This window comes from Miscanthus floridulus, chromosome 18 (assembly GCF_019320115.1).
Source record: "Miscanthus floridulus cultivar M001 chromosome 18, ASM1932011v1, whole genome shotgun sequence".
Lineage (NCBI taxonomy): Eukaryota > Viridiplantae > Streptophyta > Magnoliopsida > Poales > Poaceae > Miscanthus > Miscanthus floridulus.
Window position 1 is genome coordinate 109,908,321 of NC_089597.1, and position 21,583 is coordinate 109,929,903.

Here is a 21,583-nt window from a genome sequence, read left to right on the forward strand (position 1 = left end):
TTTGCGACACATGTTTCGTACCAATAATGATGGTCTTTGTTGGAGCTTTTCTTTCGGCCCTTATGTCATAAGATCTTATTGTTATTGTTTGAGTTTTATTATCATTTTGCAATAAGTAAATACTCTTTCTCTATCATTTAACCTATATGATTGTTGATTCTTCTGTGTTTATTGTTGTTATATATTCTTGTTGAAGTGTAGTGTGAAAAAATTATTTCTATAGGAGTGGATATCTAAAGTACATTTTCAACCTTAAGTTGCGCATCGGCCTAATTTTTAATCCTAAACTACAAAACCGGATGGATACCCATCAACTATTGAAACCAAACAAATTTAGTCATTTGGCTCGTTTCATAAATGGTTTTATATTTTCTATCTAAACTAATAAAAATTTGCTTTGATTCCAAAATTTTCATATTTTATCTTGAATTAGAAAAATATGAAACTAGCTAGTTACAGTTCATGAACCGGCTTCAAGCTATGCGGCGCAATAAAGTACCCCCGGCATTTGAGAGGAAAAGGAGGGGATATGTGGGGAGGAGGAAGAAATGAACCCTCTACGAGGCAGCTCTATGCTGTGTGCCACTAGGCAGGATCATGGGCAAAGCCATCGACAAATTTCAAAACTTTGCTTGTGTCACCAGGTCATCGGACCAGACGCCCAGTCATCATACGACATCAACAAGGCTAATCGGCAGAAATTAACAACGCGCCTGCAGCCTCGTCGTGACTCGTGACCTCCTTGTTCGTGCACCTTGTTAGTACTATATATCACACCAAGAGTGATGATAAAGAGAACGCCGCAGTGAGGAGAGAGTGACAACAATGGCGGCACCTCCTATGCTCACGTTCTTGTTGCTTCTGCTCGTTGCAGCCTTCTCACATGCACCAACCGCAGCGGCACTGCCGGCACACTCCAACCCCAATCCATTCCCGCCAATCACTCCACTGCACCTGCAGCAGGCTCGTCGGCAGCAGCGTCTGCGTCAAGCAGCAAGCAGCCCGGACGCTACTAAGCTCGTCACCGCGGCCGGGGATGGCAACGACACCATGGCGGAGCCGCCGTTCACGGAGCACTACTTCCCGCAGGAGCTGGACCACTTCACTTTCACGCCTAACGCGTCGACGGTATTCTATCAGAAGTACCTCGTCAACGACACTTTCTGGCGGAGGCCGAGAGGCGGCAGCACCGGGCCGCTGTTCGTGTACACCGGCGGCGAGATTGGCATTGAGCGGATCGCCATCAACGCAGGCTTCATGTTCGATATCGCGCCCAAGTTCGGCGCCCTCCTGGTCTTCATCGAGGTACAAATACTTGTGCACGCTGTCGAAGACAATCATCTTAAAACAGATCATACATATTTGCTATTTGGCATAATAACGAAATAAAAAAAATGACGAGTTTCATGACGAGACAACAAGACACCATATTACTGTACTTGCTAGGTGAGACAGTGCCCAACTCACCTGACAAGACACCTGCCGGATTGCTCATTGTTGTTGTCTTCCTCGTCTCCATGCATGGGCCAAGATATGAGAAATCGATTGGCCAGGCTGCCAGTCCTGCTGCTTCCCGCAATTAAAACAAAGTTTAAATCTCCGGTTATAACTGCCGATTGTAGTCCGCTAATAGGTATTTGAGATAGGTCAACCAACTTGTATCTATGTACAATGCATTTAGCTCTGCTATTAGCTGTTTGAGAGGCTCGGATAAATGTTTTCGTTAGAGATTTAAAACGTTGAATTAAACGAGATGGAATTGGTTTTATCTAATACGGATACATTTTGAAGACAAAGAAGCTATCATTTATCACAATTCTGTTACGACTGTGATTTGTTTGTGTTTGCATATTTATGTTACCGTTTCTGCTATCATGACCAGCATCGGTTCTACGGGGAGTCGTTGCCGTTTGGGAACAACTCAGTAGAGGCACTGGGCTACTTGACGTCAACGCAGGCGCTCGCCGACTTCGCCATTCTCATCACTAGTCTTAAGCAGAACCTCTCAGCCGAGACTGCACCTGTAGTCGTCTTCGGTGGCTCCTACGGTGGTAGTAAGTCATTTCTAAACCATGCAAATGGTTAATGTGTTTATCATCTTATTCTCAAAAGATCATTGATCCACACTAAGCTATGTCCTTAGTTACAACACACTACCATGCAGTCCTTAGAAATTTCTCCAAGAATGAAACCTATAGCTACTAAATCACACTAAGACCAATCAAGTATATCAAAAGATTCACACAATATGTATCAAGCACACCTAGAAGCAATGAATGTAATGCTTATGAATGAAAGAGGTAGACAAGAAAGAACCATATTGTTCATGTGGTATTGAGTAGTTGCCAGTACCCCCTGATCCATGTTATTGGAGCATACACTAAGGGTTGAGCTCCCTTGAGTTGAGGATCCACTATAAGTATACATTCTCCACTCTAGAACCAAGCACAAAGTTAGGAGTCTTCGAACATTCAACTCCATATACACAATCACCTACTCCATCTGGCTATCTAAGAGATGGAAAACTCCAAGAGTAATAAGTTTTGATCTTCACTTGATAAGCCTCCAAGTGAAGAGCATAAAGATGCACACCAAGATCACTCCTAAGCACTCTCCTTAACTAGAAGTGCCCTCAACCTCATCACATTGCCTCTCTATATGAGTAAACCCTCCTAGATGTTGGAAAAGACTACAAAGAAAGTTATCACCGGACAATCCATCGTGCCTCACCGAGGAGCACCAGATTACCCGGTGACCTTATTCTTCCTACTTTTCCAATAGCTACTGACCTACTATTGAAAATTCTTGAATATTCTTCACCAGACGATATGTTGTTGCCACTAAGGTACCTAGTGGATCACATGGTGCACATTAGTAACCATGTCAACTTGAATTATCCATTGCACAACGATATAATGTCGGATAATCTGTCGACCGCACTAAGATGTCACTAAGTCATAATGTGCACTCCAACAAGCATGTCCACATTGAAATAATAATTGCAACTAGATCATCCACCGGTCCACACATGACCCTTCACTATATCATTCGGTAAGTAACACATCCTAACACTTAGTATGGCACAATGTCACCTGCTTTGGTGCACTTTAAAATTCAATTCTTGATATTTTTAAAGTCCAATTTCGTACAATTCAACTTCTTTGAGATGTTTGACTTACAATCTATATGTTCCAGACATTTTTGATCAACTTTGCTCGAAGTACCTCCCATGTGTGCTTCAAAATGCTCTTAACTCCAACTTTGATCAAGCTACTAATCTTGACCCCATTAGTAGTTTGGCCAAAGATAAACAAAAACTCTAACAGTATATCTATGTGCTCCTAACACCAAGTCAACACTTAGACACTACCTTGTTCTTAGCCTTCACAAATATTCTTGCGCCATACACTGAGTCCATCACCAAGGGCCAAGAAAACCAAACTTCCAATACCTTGTTCTTAGCCTTCACGAATATTCTTGTGCCATACACTTAATCCATCACCGAGGGCCAAGAAAACCAAAGTTCCATTGTGATTAACTCTTTGTCATTAACCCTACAAACATACTTAACCACATTAACTTGCGTTCATTAATCACCATAACCCAAACTGGGGGCCTTAATGTGTTTATACAGTCAATCTTGACCAAGCAACTAGGATGAATGTGAAATTAGCATAGCTCATGGGCTATGGGCCGAGGACAAGGGGTGTGTGTATATTCTAATGGACCAAGTGCATGGTGGCTTGATAGGGTGGCGATGGATAATAGGCAATGGCATGAGCGGTGGGGCCTATGTGTCATGTTGATGTAGAGAGAGATCAGGGCAACATGACGAGAGGTGATGGCTTCGAAAGGCATTCCAGCGGGTGGCATAGATGTAGTCACGTAGAGACATTTTGATGCCCCTACCCCACCACATCCTCACTAGAATGCTTGTCGCAGGCATCGTCTGTACTCGACTATGGCCAACCCCTCACCATCTGGTCTAGCTCGATGAGGCAAACCTAGTGATGGGGCCCTTGATGATAGTCAATGTAACACCCTGCATCCAAAATCGGCTTTATGACCTAGCTCCTCATGCGGAACAGGCCCACATACGCTTAGCACCTCTCTTACACTTTCGTCCTTGCTTTGTGTAAAAGGGTTAACTTGGAGATTCTATGTTTGGAGCGACAAGGATTATAAGTTGGCCCTTATTCTCTTAAACTTCCAAGGTGGTACTAAGCCCCACCTCATTAGTAGACTATAATAGCTGGCCCATGTGTTGTTGTAGTTGGCGGGTTTATTACCACCTTGGAAGTTTAGGAAGGTGATTGTCATCTTATAGTCCTTATCGCTCCAAATGTAGCACCTCTAGATCGATTAACCCTTTTACACAAAATGAAGACGAAAGTGTAAGAGATGCTACACATATGCAGGGCCACTCTGCATGAGGAGCTAGGTTGTAAGTATATTTTGGACGCATGGTATTACAAATTAATGACTAGAGTGATGACGTGCTCAACTAAGCTAGGAAGGGTGGTGGCACCACATATGAGGTCGTGGGAGAAGAGGGTTTTGGCCTATGTTAAGGGGCTTAGGGGTGTCTACATGCTGTAGTGAATGCTACTAAAGAGGGAAGGGGTTCTGTAGTGTGTTGGTGCTGTGCTGGTAGTTATTAGTGGCGTTAGAGTCCAATGGGAGATGACAAGTGGGATTGGGCCAAAGTAGAAGGGCAAGAGCCAGGAGGAAAGATGTGAGGTGAATAAGGAGGATAAAGGGTCAAGGAGATTGGCCTAGAGCTATCTAGGCTAAAGTGTGGAGTAGAGAAGGATATCCATAGTAAGTGATGGCGTTTAGTTCCATTGGAGGGGGTTGAGGAGAGCATAGGAGATGGTTACTACTCATGCTTTGTGCAAAGAGAGGGATGCATGCATCTAGGGCCCCTATTTATAGCTGGCTATGGTCGAGCTCACTGAGTGGAGATATTTTCTCCCAGGACCGACATTTTATTGCATGGTGGCATGGGTGGTGTCAAGCCTTAGCCAGAACCGACATTTTATTGCATGGTGGTATGGGTGGTGACAAGCCTTAGCCAAAGTGTGGAGCCATTGGGAAGGCTCAGTGAAGACCCAAGCTTACATGGAGCTCTTGTCACAATAGATGGGACAAGGTGAGTAGGAGACCTAACGACTGTGTGGTCAGTGCTATTGTGCAGAGGTAAAAAATCATGATGGGGAATATAAAGTTGATTGCTAGGTCCATGCATTAGTAGCTATACCAAACATGGATGCCATGCGACAGCTATATATGCAGACGGGGGCAATGAAGGGATAATAGGGTGGTCTAAAGAGTGGGCATGGTTGTGATGTAGTGTAGGCCAGCATGGGTTGTGGGCCGTAATAAGGGTGGAAAGTGGTGGGTGATGCATATGGATCGGACCGAGAAGAGGAGACAGCCAATGGGGAGGATGAAGACATGAAGTAGAAGGAGAGATGATGGTTTTATGCTAGACCAGAAAGAATGGGAGGGGTGGGGTTTTGAGCCCATAATGGCTTATGAATAAAGGGCAAGTCTGTACTTTTGGATTTGGAATTTACTGTAGGGATTCATACCACCAATGGTTCACTCAAACAATCAAGGCACTCAAGCATGCACACCATTTTGCGTCAATGCTTTTTTAAATATTTTCAAAATTCAAATTTATTCCTGCTGGAAGAATTGAGCCTTATTTGCATCAAATTAAATTGGTTTGTTGTAAATTCAAAATTTTCCAATTTCGATGATTTTCAGAACATGTAAAAGGATAGAGTGATATAGACAGGATGTGAGCTAATTAAACTCATCCATTTTAAATTGACATCGTGCTTGATGGAATGCTTGTTGTTTGTAGTGCTAGCTTCTTGGTTTAGGCTCAAGTACCCCCATGTCACCATTGGGGCCCTGGCATCCTCTGCACCAATCCTACAGTTTGACTACATAACACCTTGGAGTAGCTTCGACGATGTTGTCTCGCAAGACTATAAGGTACTCTCTTGGTTCCAAAATTTGTCTTAATCGTATAAAATTTACTATTGCATAAACAATTTTAGGAGATAGCAAATTTATTTATAGAGGCGGTCATATTAATCAATCTACCGCCTCTAGAAATCATCTAGTGGCCAAAAGGGAAAACACAACTCTATAAATCTATTTTCAAAGGAGACACTCTTAAGTGGCCCAGCTCTAATAAATACACCCACGACCCATTTGTTTCGAGTGGCCCAAGGAAAACTCTAAATAACACCCTCTCCATCCAACTCCTGTCGGATCCCCTTCTCTCCTCTCTCTCTCTCTCTCTCTCTCTACCCACCACCCCTATATGAATCCTCCACCATATCTCGAGAGCCACCGCCCCAAACTAGACCCACCACCCACCCCGTCGCCTTCTAGATCTAGCCCTCCAAATCGACCACTTTCGTCCTCGTATGCGGGTTCAGTCCCCACTTGGATCAGCGACAATGGTGGCGTAGCCATTTATTAGATCTAGTTGGGGCTGGAGTTGACCTAGCACTCAAGGATGGTGAATGGTGTCATGGCTTCTGGATGGTGGCACTCGTGTTCATGATTCTGTTGCGCTAATGTGGAGGGGGGCAGTAGGTCAGGAAGAAGGACCTAGCGCTCGGCTTCAAGTTCAACCCCTTCTAGTCAGATATCAAGAAGTGGCATCCACAACAAGCTCACCGCTCTTCTTTGATGCCTACAACTTTCCTTCCCCTGGATTCAGCAAGCTAGTATCAAATGAAAAACGTTTCAACTATAAAGTTTTAGATCTAGTCGAGCACTACAATTTTGTGACATTATTTGAAAATCTTATATCAAAATCTGATAATTTAAAAATAAATATTTTTAGGACTAAAAGATTTTAAATAAAAAAACTTGTCAACTATATAGTTGTGGATCGCGTTGAGCACTATAACTTTAACCGTGTCAACATCTGAGATTGTTTGGGAACTCTAAATTCATAATTTCAAAATCTAAGAAATAAAAATGAACATATAGGACTCTAAACGACTTCAAATGAAAAACAATTCCACTATAAATTTTTAGATCATGATAACTACAATTTTGATATATACCATGTAAACATTTGAGGTTGTTTGAAAATTTTAATTTTTAAATTTCAAAAGCTAAGAACTTAAAATGGATTAAGCTTCAAGTTGAAAACTTATCAATTGCGAAATTGCATGTCGCATCAAGGTATATAGTTTCGGTATGAAGTTCGTCTCCAACCAACTTCATACGAAAAAATTATGAATTCCTTTTAACAAATATTTATAGAGGCATCTTAAGAGTGCTATTATTGATAATTGATTTCTAAAGGCCAGGAAATCCATCTATGAGAATAGTCATTTACAGGGACAGTCCGTCTCTATAAATGATTAACATAGGTTGGTGTTTGCGTGGGCCCACCTGGCCATTTATAGAGCACCTAAATGTTCGCCTCTTTCAATCATGGCTCTGTTTTCTGAAACCTTTTTTTATAGTGCAACATTTCTGTCAGTGTTTTGTAAACCGACTAGTGAATTTATACGTGTGTCGCGCTGCTCTAGAAAGATGATGGTAGCACTCAAAGACACAAGAAATTATACTGGTTCAGGCCGGAGCCCTAAGTCCAGTCTCATAGATGGTTCGAGTTCGTGTTCCTCGGTTCAAGTGCTCTGAAGTCTTACAACGGGGATGTGTAAGCTAAGCGAATGAGGTTGGAGGAGTGAGGTGAACGAATGCCTGAATGAAGTCTCAAGAGTTCGTCCCCCCAGAAGGGAGGACTGGCCACCCTTATATAGAGTTCAGGGGCCAGGTTACATATAGAGAGAGGGGTTCTCCTGACCAAGTGGTCGTGAGCCTGAGGGAGGGAGAAAATAAACTTGGCCTGCAAGCAAGCCTATCTTGTCCTGGCGTCATCACACTTTCAAGTATGGTCATCATCATGGTCACCGTGGTTTTGCTCCCACGTCGCGGCGTGGCGTGACGTGATGCTACAATGCCGATCGTGACAACACTGTTGGCACGGTGGTGGTTCGCCAACTGTCCTGTGCGACGTGGTCTTGGCGTGGCCTTGGTCATCGTCTCCTGTTCTCCTGGTGGTGTTGTGGCGACAGTGCGGGAGTAGGTAGCCACTTCGGGGTCGTCGGCCGCCTTTGCTAGTCGTGATGCAGGGGGCCTCGACCCTGGATTGCGAGGTCGAGGTCCCCGGTGGCCGGGCCAGTCTTGAAAGTCAAGGCCGGGGTCGTGCACCCTATCCCGTAGCGGGTGGGGCCATACGCCCGTCTTGTCGGGCTGGATTTGGACGGTGGGATGCCGTACCGGTCGTTACCATCTGTTGGTGTTGTCTTGTCTGCGCAGAGGCGCGTAGGGATGGCGTTTGCTCCCCGAGATGGCTGTCCTTTCAGTGCTGGTAGAGTGAGCGGAGCGTGCCTGTCCCTGTCAGGGTAGGCGTACTTGACTGCGTCCGATCTCTCCTTGTCCCTCCCCGGGGGCCGAGACGAAGGAGAGGTCGAGCGCGGCTGTGTAGCGTGCGGTGGGAGGAGATGGAGAGGTCGTGGTGGACCGCTTGTCTTGGTATATGGCCCGTCCCGTGTAGTTTAAATGGGACACTGTTGTTGGGCTCCTGCTGGCTTGAACCGTCCGAGCGGCTAATTAATCGGTGCCCACAGATACCCGGGGTATCTTGACCCCGACACATTCAATCCGTGAATAACGCACAAAAACATACCACATGCCCTGATATTTATCTGAGTAATAATGCTAGGTTAGTCTTTATCTCAGGCTAAATAATGCCATCTTCTCTAGTTCTCTTAGATATCAACTGATTGTGATTTTCAATTAATTTTGCAGTCTGAGAGCTTGAACTGCTTCAGTGTGATCAAGGCAACATGGGATGTGCTGCATCAGAGGGGCTCCAATGACAAGGGGCTCCTTGAGCTCAGTAAACTGTTCAGAGCCTGCAAGTAAGTTCATTTGAAACTCAAAATAGTCTTGACTATTGTGAGAGCTCAGTAAACTGTTCAGAGCCTGCAAGTAAGTTCATTTGAAACTCAAAATAGTCTTGACTGTCGTGAGGGGTTGAGAGCTCTATTGCTAGTCTTAGTCTTGTCTGCAAGTAAAACTTGAGTATTGGATTCCATTGTCAGGTAAAAATATATGAGATGACTTGCAAGCATTTGTGTCTTTTGTACTCTTGTCATTTGTAAACAACTATAAGATTTCTAGCGGCCACCCAATTGGGTAAATAATACAAGCACAAACTAGCGCTAAAATCCTAGCTGGTTGGTCGATAACTAACCACTACCCAATATACTATATCTCAGGGAGATTATCCAAATGGTGGTGAGCAGTTTTAATATGTGACTACTAATTAGACTCATTTTGTATACTCTATATTAATCGTCACAAAATGCGCTAGCAAAAACAACATATCTTAGAAAATTCTTAAACACAATACATAAGCATATGACCGTTAATTTGGCAACATTGATAGTAATAGCAACTGGACCTATTGTATTTTCTAGAATAACACACATCTTGACTTAATATAAAAAAACTAGTAGAGCAACTCGTGCTCCTTCACGAGCCAGTAATTTGAGAGACACAAGTATTTGAAATTTGTGAATAAATTTGAGAGCTATAACTAATCAAAATTACATATTTTCCTCTCTCTTTTGTTCGTATTGTAACACAATACTTGTATAGATACTATGTAATCTCTTTCTGGTTGTGATAGATGTTAATTGCCAATTATTCTACATATATGTTTTTAAATCCACATTCGTAACCTGAGAAAATTGATATGTCCATCACTTCCTGCATATATGGGATGATAGACCCGTATATAAGTCTGCTACAACTTGACTTTGTTGCATTGTTTTTTTTACTCAATTTTCAGGACTGTGAAGTACGCTGGTTCAATTCAAGCGTGGCTTCAGGGAGCATTCATCCTTACTGCCATGCTGGACTATCCAACACCGGCCAATTTCCTGGAGAATTTGCCTGCCTACCCCGTCAAGGAGGTTCTCCATTTTAACCACATTCTGCAACCACTTCTCCCATTTCAACAAAATTGCCAAACTGAACCATCTGCATGAACAAAAGCTGTACTTCTGTTGTACTGAACATGTTATTATTTCTTACGAAAACCTATCCAGATGTGCAAGATCATTGACGGGTTCCCCGCAAATGCGGACATCCTAGAAAAGGTGTTTGCAGCGGCGAGCTTGTACTATAACTACACAGGAGACCAGACTTGCAACCATATAGAGGACGAAGACAGCCCCAGTTCTCTTGACCTCAGTTACTGGTGGTGGCAGGTATATATAAACAATAAACTGAAACACAAGCTAAGTACTAGTAAAATGTTAGTGACAACACTGAGAACCAGAGATTGTGACATACTCCTGTGTAGGCTTGCACAGAGATGATCATGCCGATGTCATCCTCAAACGAGAGCATGTTCCCACCATCCACCTTCAGTTACGAGGACAAGTCCAATACCTGTTTCCAGTCTTTCGGGGTTCGTCCCAGGCCGCATTGGATCACCACTGAATATGGTGGATATGTAAGTGTTGTTTCTAGAGTTTCAGTGCGTGTACATATAATCCCTCAGTGGACACAATTGCTGCTGGTATATGTGTAAATTGCTCATCTGATGCTGCGTTGCTTAACACCCTGCAGAAAATTGATAAGGTGCTAAAGAGGTTTGGCAGCAACATCATCTTCTCTAACGGAATGCGAGACCCATGGAGTCGAGGCGGGTAGGTCTATCTGGACCGTTTCATCATTGTCTGATCATTCGTCAATGAAGCTTCATTCTGTCAGATAACAACTGGCTGGGGTACACCCGTAATGGTTTACTATTCTATTGCAATCAGGGTGCTCAAAAACATCTCGTCCAGCATCGTTGCCCTTGTCACGGAGAAAGGTGAGCAAGAAAATTTCTGGAAGAAAAATGTCGTAAGATCACAGTGGCATTTTTCAAAGTTCACTTATGTGTAGTTACTTGTCCCTGTGGTCAGGTGCTCACCATTTGGACCTTAGATCTGCAACCAAAGATGATCCAGACTGGGTTATAGAACAAAGGAGACAAGAAGTTGAGATCATACAGGGATGGATAGACCAGTATCATCAAGACATGGCGCAATTATCCTAATGGTGCTATTTCTGTGTTACAGTCAAGACAAGTTAACATCTGTTCTATGAAAAAAATAAAAAATAAAATTTCCTTATAACGCACAGGACGATCACAGGGACAGTGGCAAGTAGACGACAAAAGGTGAAAAGCCAATTCAGTTCTTCACTTCTCATCAGAATCTGTAAAACTTAAACACTCTTGGATGAATCATGAATGAAAGGTTGTGAGAGTAATAGTAAGGCCTCTTTTGGTATAGCAGTTTTCTTTCTTTGCTTCAACTCCACTGGTGGAGCTGGAGCTTTTTTGAAAAAAAAAAAACACTTGATAAAACAACTTTTCATAGTAGATCTTGGATAGAGAGCTGAGAGAAGCAGATATTTTTAGTTACATCTGACGTCCACCCTTGTGAGATTGGATCTCAAGGAGCTCCACTTGAGGAGCTATTCCATTTTCACCAATTTGGTAAAAACAACTCTGGAACTGTTGGAAAAGTTGTACCAAATATAGGAGCTAAGAAAAACCGAATGACATAGAGGTCAATGAAAAACTAAAATAGTGGTGTTAAGGAAATGCCATTTTTATTGGCATATAGGGATTGCTATTGTTTTAATGGCATATAAGAATTCTCTCTTTAGTCTCTTGCAACGTTTGAGAAACAGAGAGAGAAAGAAGAGAGAGAGAGAGGAAGGCTTCATGTGCCGCCCTTTCCCCTTCCACATGAGACGAAATTTGACGTGTTACATTATCACTAGTTGATCTAAACACCTCAAGAGGCCAATCTTTAGCCCACCATTTTAGGGGGCTAATCTTTAGCCCTTGACTAAAGTTTAGCCAAGAAATCTAAACAGGCCCATAGTCTCTCACACTATCGCTGCAGAGTAGGGACGGTCATAGTATGACCGTTGGGTACCAAGTCATTTTCAGGAGAATGCCTCTTGTGAGCTGCGTGTGTAGTGTGTTTTGTTCACATGAATCTGGCAAAAATGTCTTGTGATTCGATAATGATCCAACACGGGCGTCCGTCCGTTACTCCTGTCCATACACAGCTCCACTAGAGTGGGCCCTATCTCTCTCAGAAAAAATAAATCCCCACTCCTCATATGCTTATTCGCTTGGCCTCGAAGTAGTGTGGGTGCTCATTCGTCCGCCCCTTCCCCCACCGCGCACTAGTCGGGTTGCCGCGCCGTGCCCTTCCCCCCATCGCCGGCCACGCCGCGCGCCCTGCATCCAAGTCAGCTACGCCGCTCACCTGCGTCCAAGTCACCTACGCCGCTCTCTCTCGCCGTCTGTCCTTTGCCCATCGCCATCGGGCGCGCTGTTGACCCCGCCATGGCCACTGGGGCGCAGTGCCGTGGCGTCTTAGGTCTTTCCCGGTCGAGCCAAGGGCGCCCATGAGCGTGGCCGGTGCTGGTGGTGCTCGCGCGCCGTCACTCGCCGCTGGATCCCACCATGACGACCAGAATCGACCGGCCCTGGCCTTCCCCCCCCTATGTTGCAAATGTATGTTTCAAGTGTTTTAGGTGTTTCAGATGTATGTTGCAATACATATCCATGTTGTAAAAGTAGATCGGGATGTTGCACATGTTGCATACATTTGCAAGTGTTTTCAGTGGTATGTTGCAAGCTTTTTGAAAAAATATTTCATCTGTTTCAGACGTATGTTGCAGCAATTGTTTTATCTGCATGTTGCATATGTGTCACACACATGTTGCAAGTGTTTTATCTGGATGTTACATATGTTTCACACACATGTTGCAAGTATTTCATCTAGATGTTGTATATGTTTCACACACATGTTGCAGCAGTATGTTTCAAATATTTCATCTACGTCCGACGTATGTTGCATCAAGTGTTTCACGGGGGCACCGTGAGTGATGGCGCATGGGCCGGGCACTGGGGGATGGGGCGTGGCAGAGTTAGGGACCTATGGACCTGGGCACAGCGAGCTGGGGGCCAGCTCCTGGGTCCCACCCACGTGGATAGAGAGGAGGAGGTCAAGGGGAAGGAGCGGGGCGTAGCGGGGGATGGGATTGCGCTTGCGAGGCGGGGGCAGGCTACGCGGCCGTCCATCCCGATGCGAGAAGCGGCGGGTGCAGCGTCAAGGGCGGAGTGCATGTACGAGTCGGAGTGAGGCGGATGGAGACAGGTTGTGCGGACGTCCGGACGCGCGCGTCCGTCTGGATGTCCGGACGTTAGCCATTCCGCTTGTGATTTCTCGAGTGTCCGGTACTCCGGTTCCTGGAGCCTCGAGTATTTTGGACGGTGGATGCAGCTGCTGGTGCGTCAACTGTTAGTGGCCAGAACTGTGCAGCAACGCAGTCTGTTCACTTTGCTGAAAAGACAGGCTGAAAAATATTATTCGCTGATTTGTCGTGAGAGAAAAATACTGTTCTTTGTTGAAAAAAGTATAGATGATAAGCTAAGCGAACAGGGCCCACTGACTCGCAGGTGGCAGGCAGCACTGACTGGCCGGTTGCGGCTCAGCCGCAGCGCCGGCGCATCTCCTGTCTGGTGTGACACAAAACCGCGACACGGGGAGTCGGGGACGGAGCTGCTGTGACTATCCTATGCGTATCCGACGACAGCTACAGTGTACGACCTTTTCCTTTTCTACCGAGTGCTCGGTCTGTCGCCTGTCGGAGTGTCTATGTCTTCACATGAAACGGGATTGATTTAATGGTTTTAATCTTGTTTATTTCTCGCAAGAATGTACGGCGGATCCTGTCAGAAATATATTTGTGGATTTGGATTTTGGTGTATCTCTGAGCTGAGCAGTTCATGACTTCATGCGTTGTTCTAAACTTTGTCCCTTTTTGCTGTTCTAGGTCAAAGGATGGGATCATTATTGACACCAGTGGTGGCCCAATCCTGCCCATGGCTCCACGGATCCCATGCTGGACTTAATAAATAAATAAATAAAATAGCTTCAGTTAGCATATATTGTGTGGCTAGCTCTAAACTAGCATTAGGACACCTCCACTAACCAGTTATATGTCACGTGGAGAAGGATGAGGTAGAAATCCTTTCAACTAACAGGAATAGAAGAGCTAAGCTCTTCGTGCGTCCCAAATGTAGGGATACATATCTCACTTACGATCCAAACATACTCTAAACTTGTAAACTCGATATACTCACCCCTGCGCATACACACTGCAAAATATTCATATTTAAAATGATCCTCATACTGCAAGGACATGGTTTTGTCAGACACACACATATTAACGAGAAGCTCGCAAATATAGGCCCTGTTGGCATGGCTCTATTTCACTAGTGAAGCCATTTTTTTTTTAGCAAACAACTTTATCGGTAGAGCTGGAGTTGTTTTGATAAACCGTTTGACAAAATAACTACACATATAGAGCTTCTTAAAACTGATAGAAACTGTAGGATCAACTGGGTATAGATCTAGCGGGTACAACCTCTTCTACTTGTGATAAAAGATATAGTTCATCCTAGTACATGAAGAAATAGAGTAACAGAGATGAGAGGGTGAGAGGTGAGACATTACCGACCATCGGAGGGCTTGGCGGAGGAGCTGGAGCCGTCCATGACGATGTCGGTGTTGCTGTGGAGTCCGGTGGTGCAGTCCAGCAGTGGCGCGGTTTCCCGGCGGAGAAGACGGTGACGGCTTCTCGTCACTGGCTGCGCACCCTCTCTAGATCGGATTAGGGATTTCGGTGAGAAAATATAGCTCGGTCAACCTCGTGAAGAGAGCCGCCGGACCCCACATCTCTTTATAGCGTAGTGTGACAGGGGCCCACCAACCATGTAGGGTTGGGCGCCCCCGATCAGGGCGCAAGGTCAAGGCCCAACTCGACCATTGGGCCGAGCTGGTGAGATCACCACTAACAATCTCTACCTTGATCTCATCTTATTACTTAAACTCAACTTACTTTATCTTTTCACATTCCATCACAAATCAGTGCATAGAGCGTGCCTCATCGTCACGGTCAGTTACAATTAGATTAAACAGCTACAATGCACATCTCTATTTTGAAACAGATTCTCAACTAGGCCCTTATTGTCTAGGAATCATAGGCTTTCCCTTAAACCCATGCCGGCTAAGTATTCTCTGAACACGCTGGGTGGTAAACCTTTTGTAAGCGAATCCGCGAGCATCTTTTCTGTTCTTATATTCTCAAGACTAATTATATGATCCCGGACTTTATTTTTTACAACATAATACTTTATGTTAATGTGTTTGGCAGCACCACTTAACTTATTGTTGTGAGCATAACATACTGCTATATTATTATCGTAGTATAACTTGAGTAGTTTATGTATGTCGTCTACCACTTTCAACCCGGGCATGAATTTCTTCAGCCAATTCATCTGCCCTGTGGCCTCATAACATGCTACAAACTCGACATACATTATGGACGATGTAGTGACGGTTTGCTTTGAGCTTTTCCACGATATAGCTCCTCCTGTGAGAGTGAATATGTATCCTGACGTGGACTTTCTGTCATCTCCTGCATAATAAAAATCTGTATACCCCTCTATGTGCAAGGAATTAGATCTTCTGTATGTTAGCATGAGACGCTTCGTACCTTGCAGGTAACGCAAAACTTTCTTTACTATTTTCCAATGTTGTATTCCTGGATTACTATGATATCTGTCAAGTAACCCGGTAACAAATACTAAGTCAGGGCAAGTACACACTTGAGCATACTGTAAACTTTCGACAGCTGAACTATATGGAACCGCTTTCATTTGATCGATCTCATATTGGTTTCTAGGACATTAAAATTCCCCATATCTATCGCCCTTGACTATGGGAGCAGGTGAAGACTTACAATTTTGCATACTGTATTTCTTTAGAACTTTTTTTAAGTATACCTTTTGTGGTAATCCTAAAACCCCATTTTCTCTATCTCGGTGAATCTCTATTCCTAGGACGAACGAAGCTTCACTGAGATCCTTCATATCAAACTTCGAGGACAAGAACTTCATTGTTTCTAGTAGTAGATTAACATCACTGCTAGCGAGCAAGATATCATCCATATACAAGACTAGGAAAATGTATTTCCTATCTTGAACTTTACATAAACACAATTGTCCTCTATATTTTCTTGATACCCAAACTTTCTTATTGTACTATCAAACTTCAAATACCACTATCTTGAAGCTTGTTTTAATCCGTAAATGGATTTCTTCAGGCAGCATCCCATGCGTTCTTTTCCTTCCACAACAAAACCTTTCGGTTGTGCCATGTAAACATTTTTCTCCAGATCCCCATTTAGGAATGTCGTCTTTACATCCATCCGATGTAATTCTAAATTGTAATGTGCTACAAGCGCCATTATGATTCTAAAAGAATCCTTACATAAGACTAGAGAAAATATCTCATTATAATCTATACCTTCTCTTTGCGTGAAGCCTTTCGCCACAAGTTACGCTTTAAATCTTTCTATATTCCCTTTGGAGTCATGTTTAGTTTTATAGACCCATTTACAGCCTACTGTCTTGGCTCCTTTAGGAATTGTTTCTAGGTCCCAAACACCGTTGGTTTCATTGATTTCATTTCATCTTCCATGGCTTCAAGCCACTTTGATGAGTGAGCGCTTCTCATGACTTCTTCAAATAAGGTGGGATCACCCTCCATTTGAAATTCCTCACATTCATAAACTTCGTAATCTTCAAGAATGGCTGATCTCCTGACTCTTTGATACCTTCTGAGGCCTCGTTAGATGACGCTTGTTCTATATGAGGCTGTTGTTGCTCTTCCTCATGTGTGACAATGGGTTCTTAGGGATCCTGAAGGATAGGTTCCTCATGTTCATTCGTTGTTGCCATAGGAGAACTAACAACAGGTGCTGTTACTATAGTGTCTTGCACTGTTGGTACAACAACAACATGTAGCATGAAGAATGGCTCCTGAACCATAGGAGTGGGGACATATACCCGCTTCTCTTCAAAATTAATTTCTCGCACTACCATGCTTCCCCTAATCATATCTTCCTCCAAGAAGACATCATGTCTTGTTTCTGTAAACTTCGTTTGTCTGTCAGGACAATAGAAGCGATAACATTTTGATTTTTCTGGATAGCTAATGAAATGGCAACTGACTGTCTTGGAGTCCAGCTTCCCTATGTTTGGGTTAAATACTTTTGCCTCAGCTGGACAACCCCACACACGTAAATAGTTTAGTGAGGGTTCCTTTCCTGTCCACAACTCATACGGTGTTTTGGGCACCGACTTACTTGGCACTCGATTAAGAATATGAATGGCGGTTTTCAACGCCTCCATCCATAAACTGATCAGTAAAGTAGAGTAACTTATCATGCTTCTCACCATATCCATTAAGGTACGGTTGCGTCTTTAGCTACTCCATTCTGCTGAGGCTCGCCCAGTGTAGAATACTAGGCAACTATGCCATTTTCCTGTAAGAACCTTGCAAAAGGTCCAGGAACTTGGCCATATGGGGTGTGTCGGCCGTAGTACTCTCCCCCACGGTCAGATCTTACTACCTTAATCTTTAAGTTGTGCTGAATTTCTACTTTAGCCTTAAATATCTTAAATTTATCCAACGCTTCCGATCTTTCCTTAATTGGATAAATATAGCCAAAACAAGAATAATCATCTGTGAATGTTATAAATGAATCATAACCATCCATACTTTTCATAGGAAAATGACCACAGATGTCTATGTGAACTATTTCTAAAATTCCTACGCTTCGTTGGCATCTTTCTTTATTTTCTTAACGTATTTTCCTTTTATGCAATCTATGCATTGTTCTAAATCTAAAAATTCTAAAGGCGGAAGAATTGATTTCTTAATCAATCGGTCTATTCTCCCCCTCGAAATATGGCCTAAACGACAGTGCCATAATTTTGAAGATACATCATGCACCCTCTTCCGGTTATTTGTTGCATTCATAGATGAAGAGGCATTCTCATTCTCAGTACTTACATCATTCACATTCTTAGAAAGTGATAATAAATAAAACTTGTCTTGTCGGAAGGCAAGACCAACACACTTATTATTAATCACAATCCTACATTTGCCATTACCAAAATGGCAATCATATCCATCATCATCTAAACGTGAAACACTTATTAAGTTTCTTCGCAAAGAGGGTACATAAAGAATGTCTGAAAGCTGCAGTCTAAAACCATCATCTAATTCTAGAGATTGATCTCCTATGGCTTCAACTTCAGCTTCAACTCTATTTGCAACTTTAATTCTTCTTTCTCCTCTTTGTAGGGTCCTCCTCGTACGGAATCCCTATAATGAATTTGCAACATAAACAGTTGCACCTGAATCAATCCACCAAGTAGATTTTGCATAACTTAAATACAAGGATTCATCTATGAATGTAATGAAATCCTCACCTCTCTTCAGAAGGCTCTTCAGGAAGTCTGGACAGTCCCTCTGGTAGTGTCCATGCTTCTTGCACCATTTACACTGATCCTTCTCAACTTGAGCATTATTGTTCTTCGGACGGTGGTCATTCTGAGGGGCTTTCCCTTAAGGTTTGGCATTCTTATTGAAGTTCTTCTTCTTGTTGTCCTTCACAAGGTTAGCAGAGTCACCCTGTAAGGATTTCAGCCTCTCCTCTTCTTGAACACACATTGTGATGAGCTTCTCTATATCCCACTTATCGGGCTGCATGTTGTAATTAACAACAAAAGTTTCATATTCCTTTGGCCAGGAAGCAAAAACCAAATGAATCAAGAACTCATCTTTGAGCCCCAAATCCATTGGCTTGAGCTTGGATGTCGTGTTGCTCATCTTCAATATGTGTTCTCTTATACCTCCACCAGAGTATTTCTCATTGAATAATTTCTTTATCAAAGTGCTTGTATAAGCCTTTGAAGAGCTAGTAAACTGACTCTCCACTTTCTTAAGATACTCGATGGCGGTATCACAATCTGGGATTGATCCTGTCGGTGCAGAAAGTGACCAACATGTAAATATTTGTAGTTTTGCCGTACGTTGTGATCGGATGTGGCCTAGCACTCAATGACATAGGATTTATACTGGTTCAGGCAACGTGCCCTACGTCCAGTTTGAGTCGGTCGGTGACTTTGTTCCTAAGCCCAGGTGCTTGAAGTTTGTTGTGGGGCAGTGACGGACCTAGGTTTTTACCTCTGGGTATGCGCAGTAAAAAAATTTCTTATGCAATTCGGTAAACCATATATAATTTGGTAAAACCATATTCTCATTCGGTAAAACCATATTCTAAAACCATATAAATTGTTCAAATGAAATACAAAATACTTTAAAATATAGCCATATAAGAGACTTACAATATTACTTGTTGATCCGTCGCTTTCTCATTGACATGAATGTCTCAATTATATCATCTTCATCAACTTGAAAGAAAATATCCCGCTCAATAAATGTTTGTAGACAATCATCTAGAACAATATCACCTAGCTTATTCCTTGATTTTGTTTTCACTATAACCAATGTAGAAAATACCATTTCAACGCTCGCAGTTGCCACTGGTAAAAGCAATACCAATTTGAGAAGCGAGTACACCATATCATACACTTTGTGCCTATTTGTATCAACAAGCTTAACTGAGAGATCAACAATGTTGTCTAGACCTTGGAAGCATTCAGTTCGTTTCATGTCATCAATATAATTATCAAGTTGCAATTCTAGCTGTACCAAATTGTTGTTGGAGAAGTCATTAGGATAAAATCCAGCCAATCTACGCAGCTTCTGTGCATCAAATGAAGCAAAGGACTTGGAAGGACTAAAGGCTGACATACAAGAGAGTAGCTCCATGTTGATCTCATCAAACCGATTATCAAGCTCTTGACTAATTTGATCAATGACACCAATGTACACTTCTCTTCTAAAATGGTCATCATTTTTTTGGTTTCGGGCATGGGCATACCTTGCTGATTTTCCATAAGGCACATATGCATCATCCATAGCAGGAACTTCGACACCATGTGTAATACAAAAAGAAGTGACCGTCTTATGAAATTTATCCCAACCATCAGACCTCAACTGTTGCATTCTGCTCTTTGCCACATTAACAAGTGAGATTGCATTAAGAATATCTTGATCCCTTCTCTGCAAACGCTAGCGGGGGCGAAGGATCTGCAATTTCTTCAACTTCTGCTCTATCTTCTCGATTCTGCTCTTCCACAACAGTTTCAACCGGAGGTGGGGTAGGGTTCAAAGTAGCTGCAACTGGCTTCTTTGCTGCTTTGCAAAAAAAGGATCGAATGTCGCCGTTTCTCTTCATCATTCAACAATTCTTCTGAAAAATAGTTTATAATTACCAAACGTGCGAAACTCAAATAGTATAGTCACATGCGATATTGAGTTATTGACTCATGTTTGGACTTTGGAACTTACCGACTTGTGCTGAAACTGCTGATGAACTTGCTGGAGCTCTGGACCTCGTGCGTCGCCCTGAGGAGCCGAGCAGATCACCGTCGCCACCTCGCCAGATCGTCGTGGGCTCGTGGCTTCTCCTTTCCCATCGCGACATCGCCCTAAAGGAGCTAGGCAGGAGTAGATCATCGCGGACTCACGGCTAGGAAATCCCGTGGATCACCGTCGGCCATCGCCATCTCCAACTCTCCCGTCTAGTTGTCTTCTCGGCTTCTCCAGTTCTTCTCGTCCTTGATCGAGAATTCAAGATGTGTCACAGCGCCACCCAGCAGTTACTCCATCCGCAGAGTCCGCGCCTGCTAGGTGCTAGCGAGATCGTGGAACTAAGAGTCCAGGACGAAAGCCAAAGCGCCGATCGTTTCCTTTTTTTATTTTTTTACAATGAAAATTTCTACCTATCTCTATGACTAGTGGACCCTAGGGTATGCGGTGGCCCACCCAGCATACCCTGTGGGTCCATCCCTATTATGGGGTTACAAATGGAAGGGAGAAAGATGGGGGGTGCAAGAGGTCCGGTCGGACTCCGGTCTGAAGGGCCAAGAGTGATGGGAGCTCTGCTGTGCGCTAAGTGTTCGAACGTCTATTGTTCATTGGGATCCTTGGTCATTCAGATCATGTGTGTGTTGTTTGAGTTGTGAACTGATTTATCTCCCTATTGGGAGAGAGCGCATCCCCTTTTATAGATGAAGGGGACGACCTTTACAAGTGAGAGAGAGAGAGAGAGTGAGAGTTCATATGCTACTAAGTCTTGTTGCCCACGCCGTCGGGTACAAGATGATGGTAGGTGCCCATAACACTGTTTGTGTCAGACGCATGTGGGAGGTTTTACCGTGCTCACCTTGTATGGCAAATAATGACGCCCACAACACTATCGATGCCCAGAGGCATGTGGAGGGTTTTTACCGTGTTTGCCTGGTATGGGAATTGATGGCGCCCACAACACTATAGGGTAAATCGTCGACGCCCACAACACTGCTTGGGTTCTAACATGCCTGGAAGGTTGCAGGGCACCCTTCTAGCATGTCCTGTTGGTACTGTCCTGCAAGTGTACAGGGTATGGTCCTTGGTTTTGCGGT

General features: G+C 43.6%; 2 protein-coding genes across 2 annotated transcripts; one reads left to right on the forward strand and one right to left on the reverse strand.

The window, feature by feature from the left end:
- Window positions 1-825: 825 nt before the first annotated feature.
- Window positions 826-11,185, forward strand: LOC136522371 (uncharacterized). Its single transcript, XM_066516194.1, has 10 exons — window positions 826-1,305; window positions 1,883-2,054; window positions 5,873-6,006; window positions 8,857-8,969; window positions 9,905-10,028; window positions 10,164-10,325; window positions 10,421-10,573; window positions 10,690-10,769; window positions 10,887-10,936; window positions 11,031-11,185. The coding sequence occupies exons 1-10, from the start codon at window positions 826-828 to the stop codon at window positions 11,162-11,164; spliced, it is 1,602 nt and encodes a 533-aa protein (XP_066372291.1). The 3' UTR covers window positions 11,165-11,185.
- Window positions 11,186-19,403: 8,218 nt separating this feature from the next.
- On the reverse strand, window positions 19,404-20,036 carry LOC136524360 (uncharacterized). Its single transcript, XM_066517764.1, has one exon. The coding sequence runs from the start codon at window positions 20,034-20,036 to the stop codon at window positions 19,404-19,406; it is 633 nt and encodes a 210-aa protein (XP_066373861.1).
- Window positions 20,037-21,583: the final 1,547 nt, after the last annotated feature.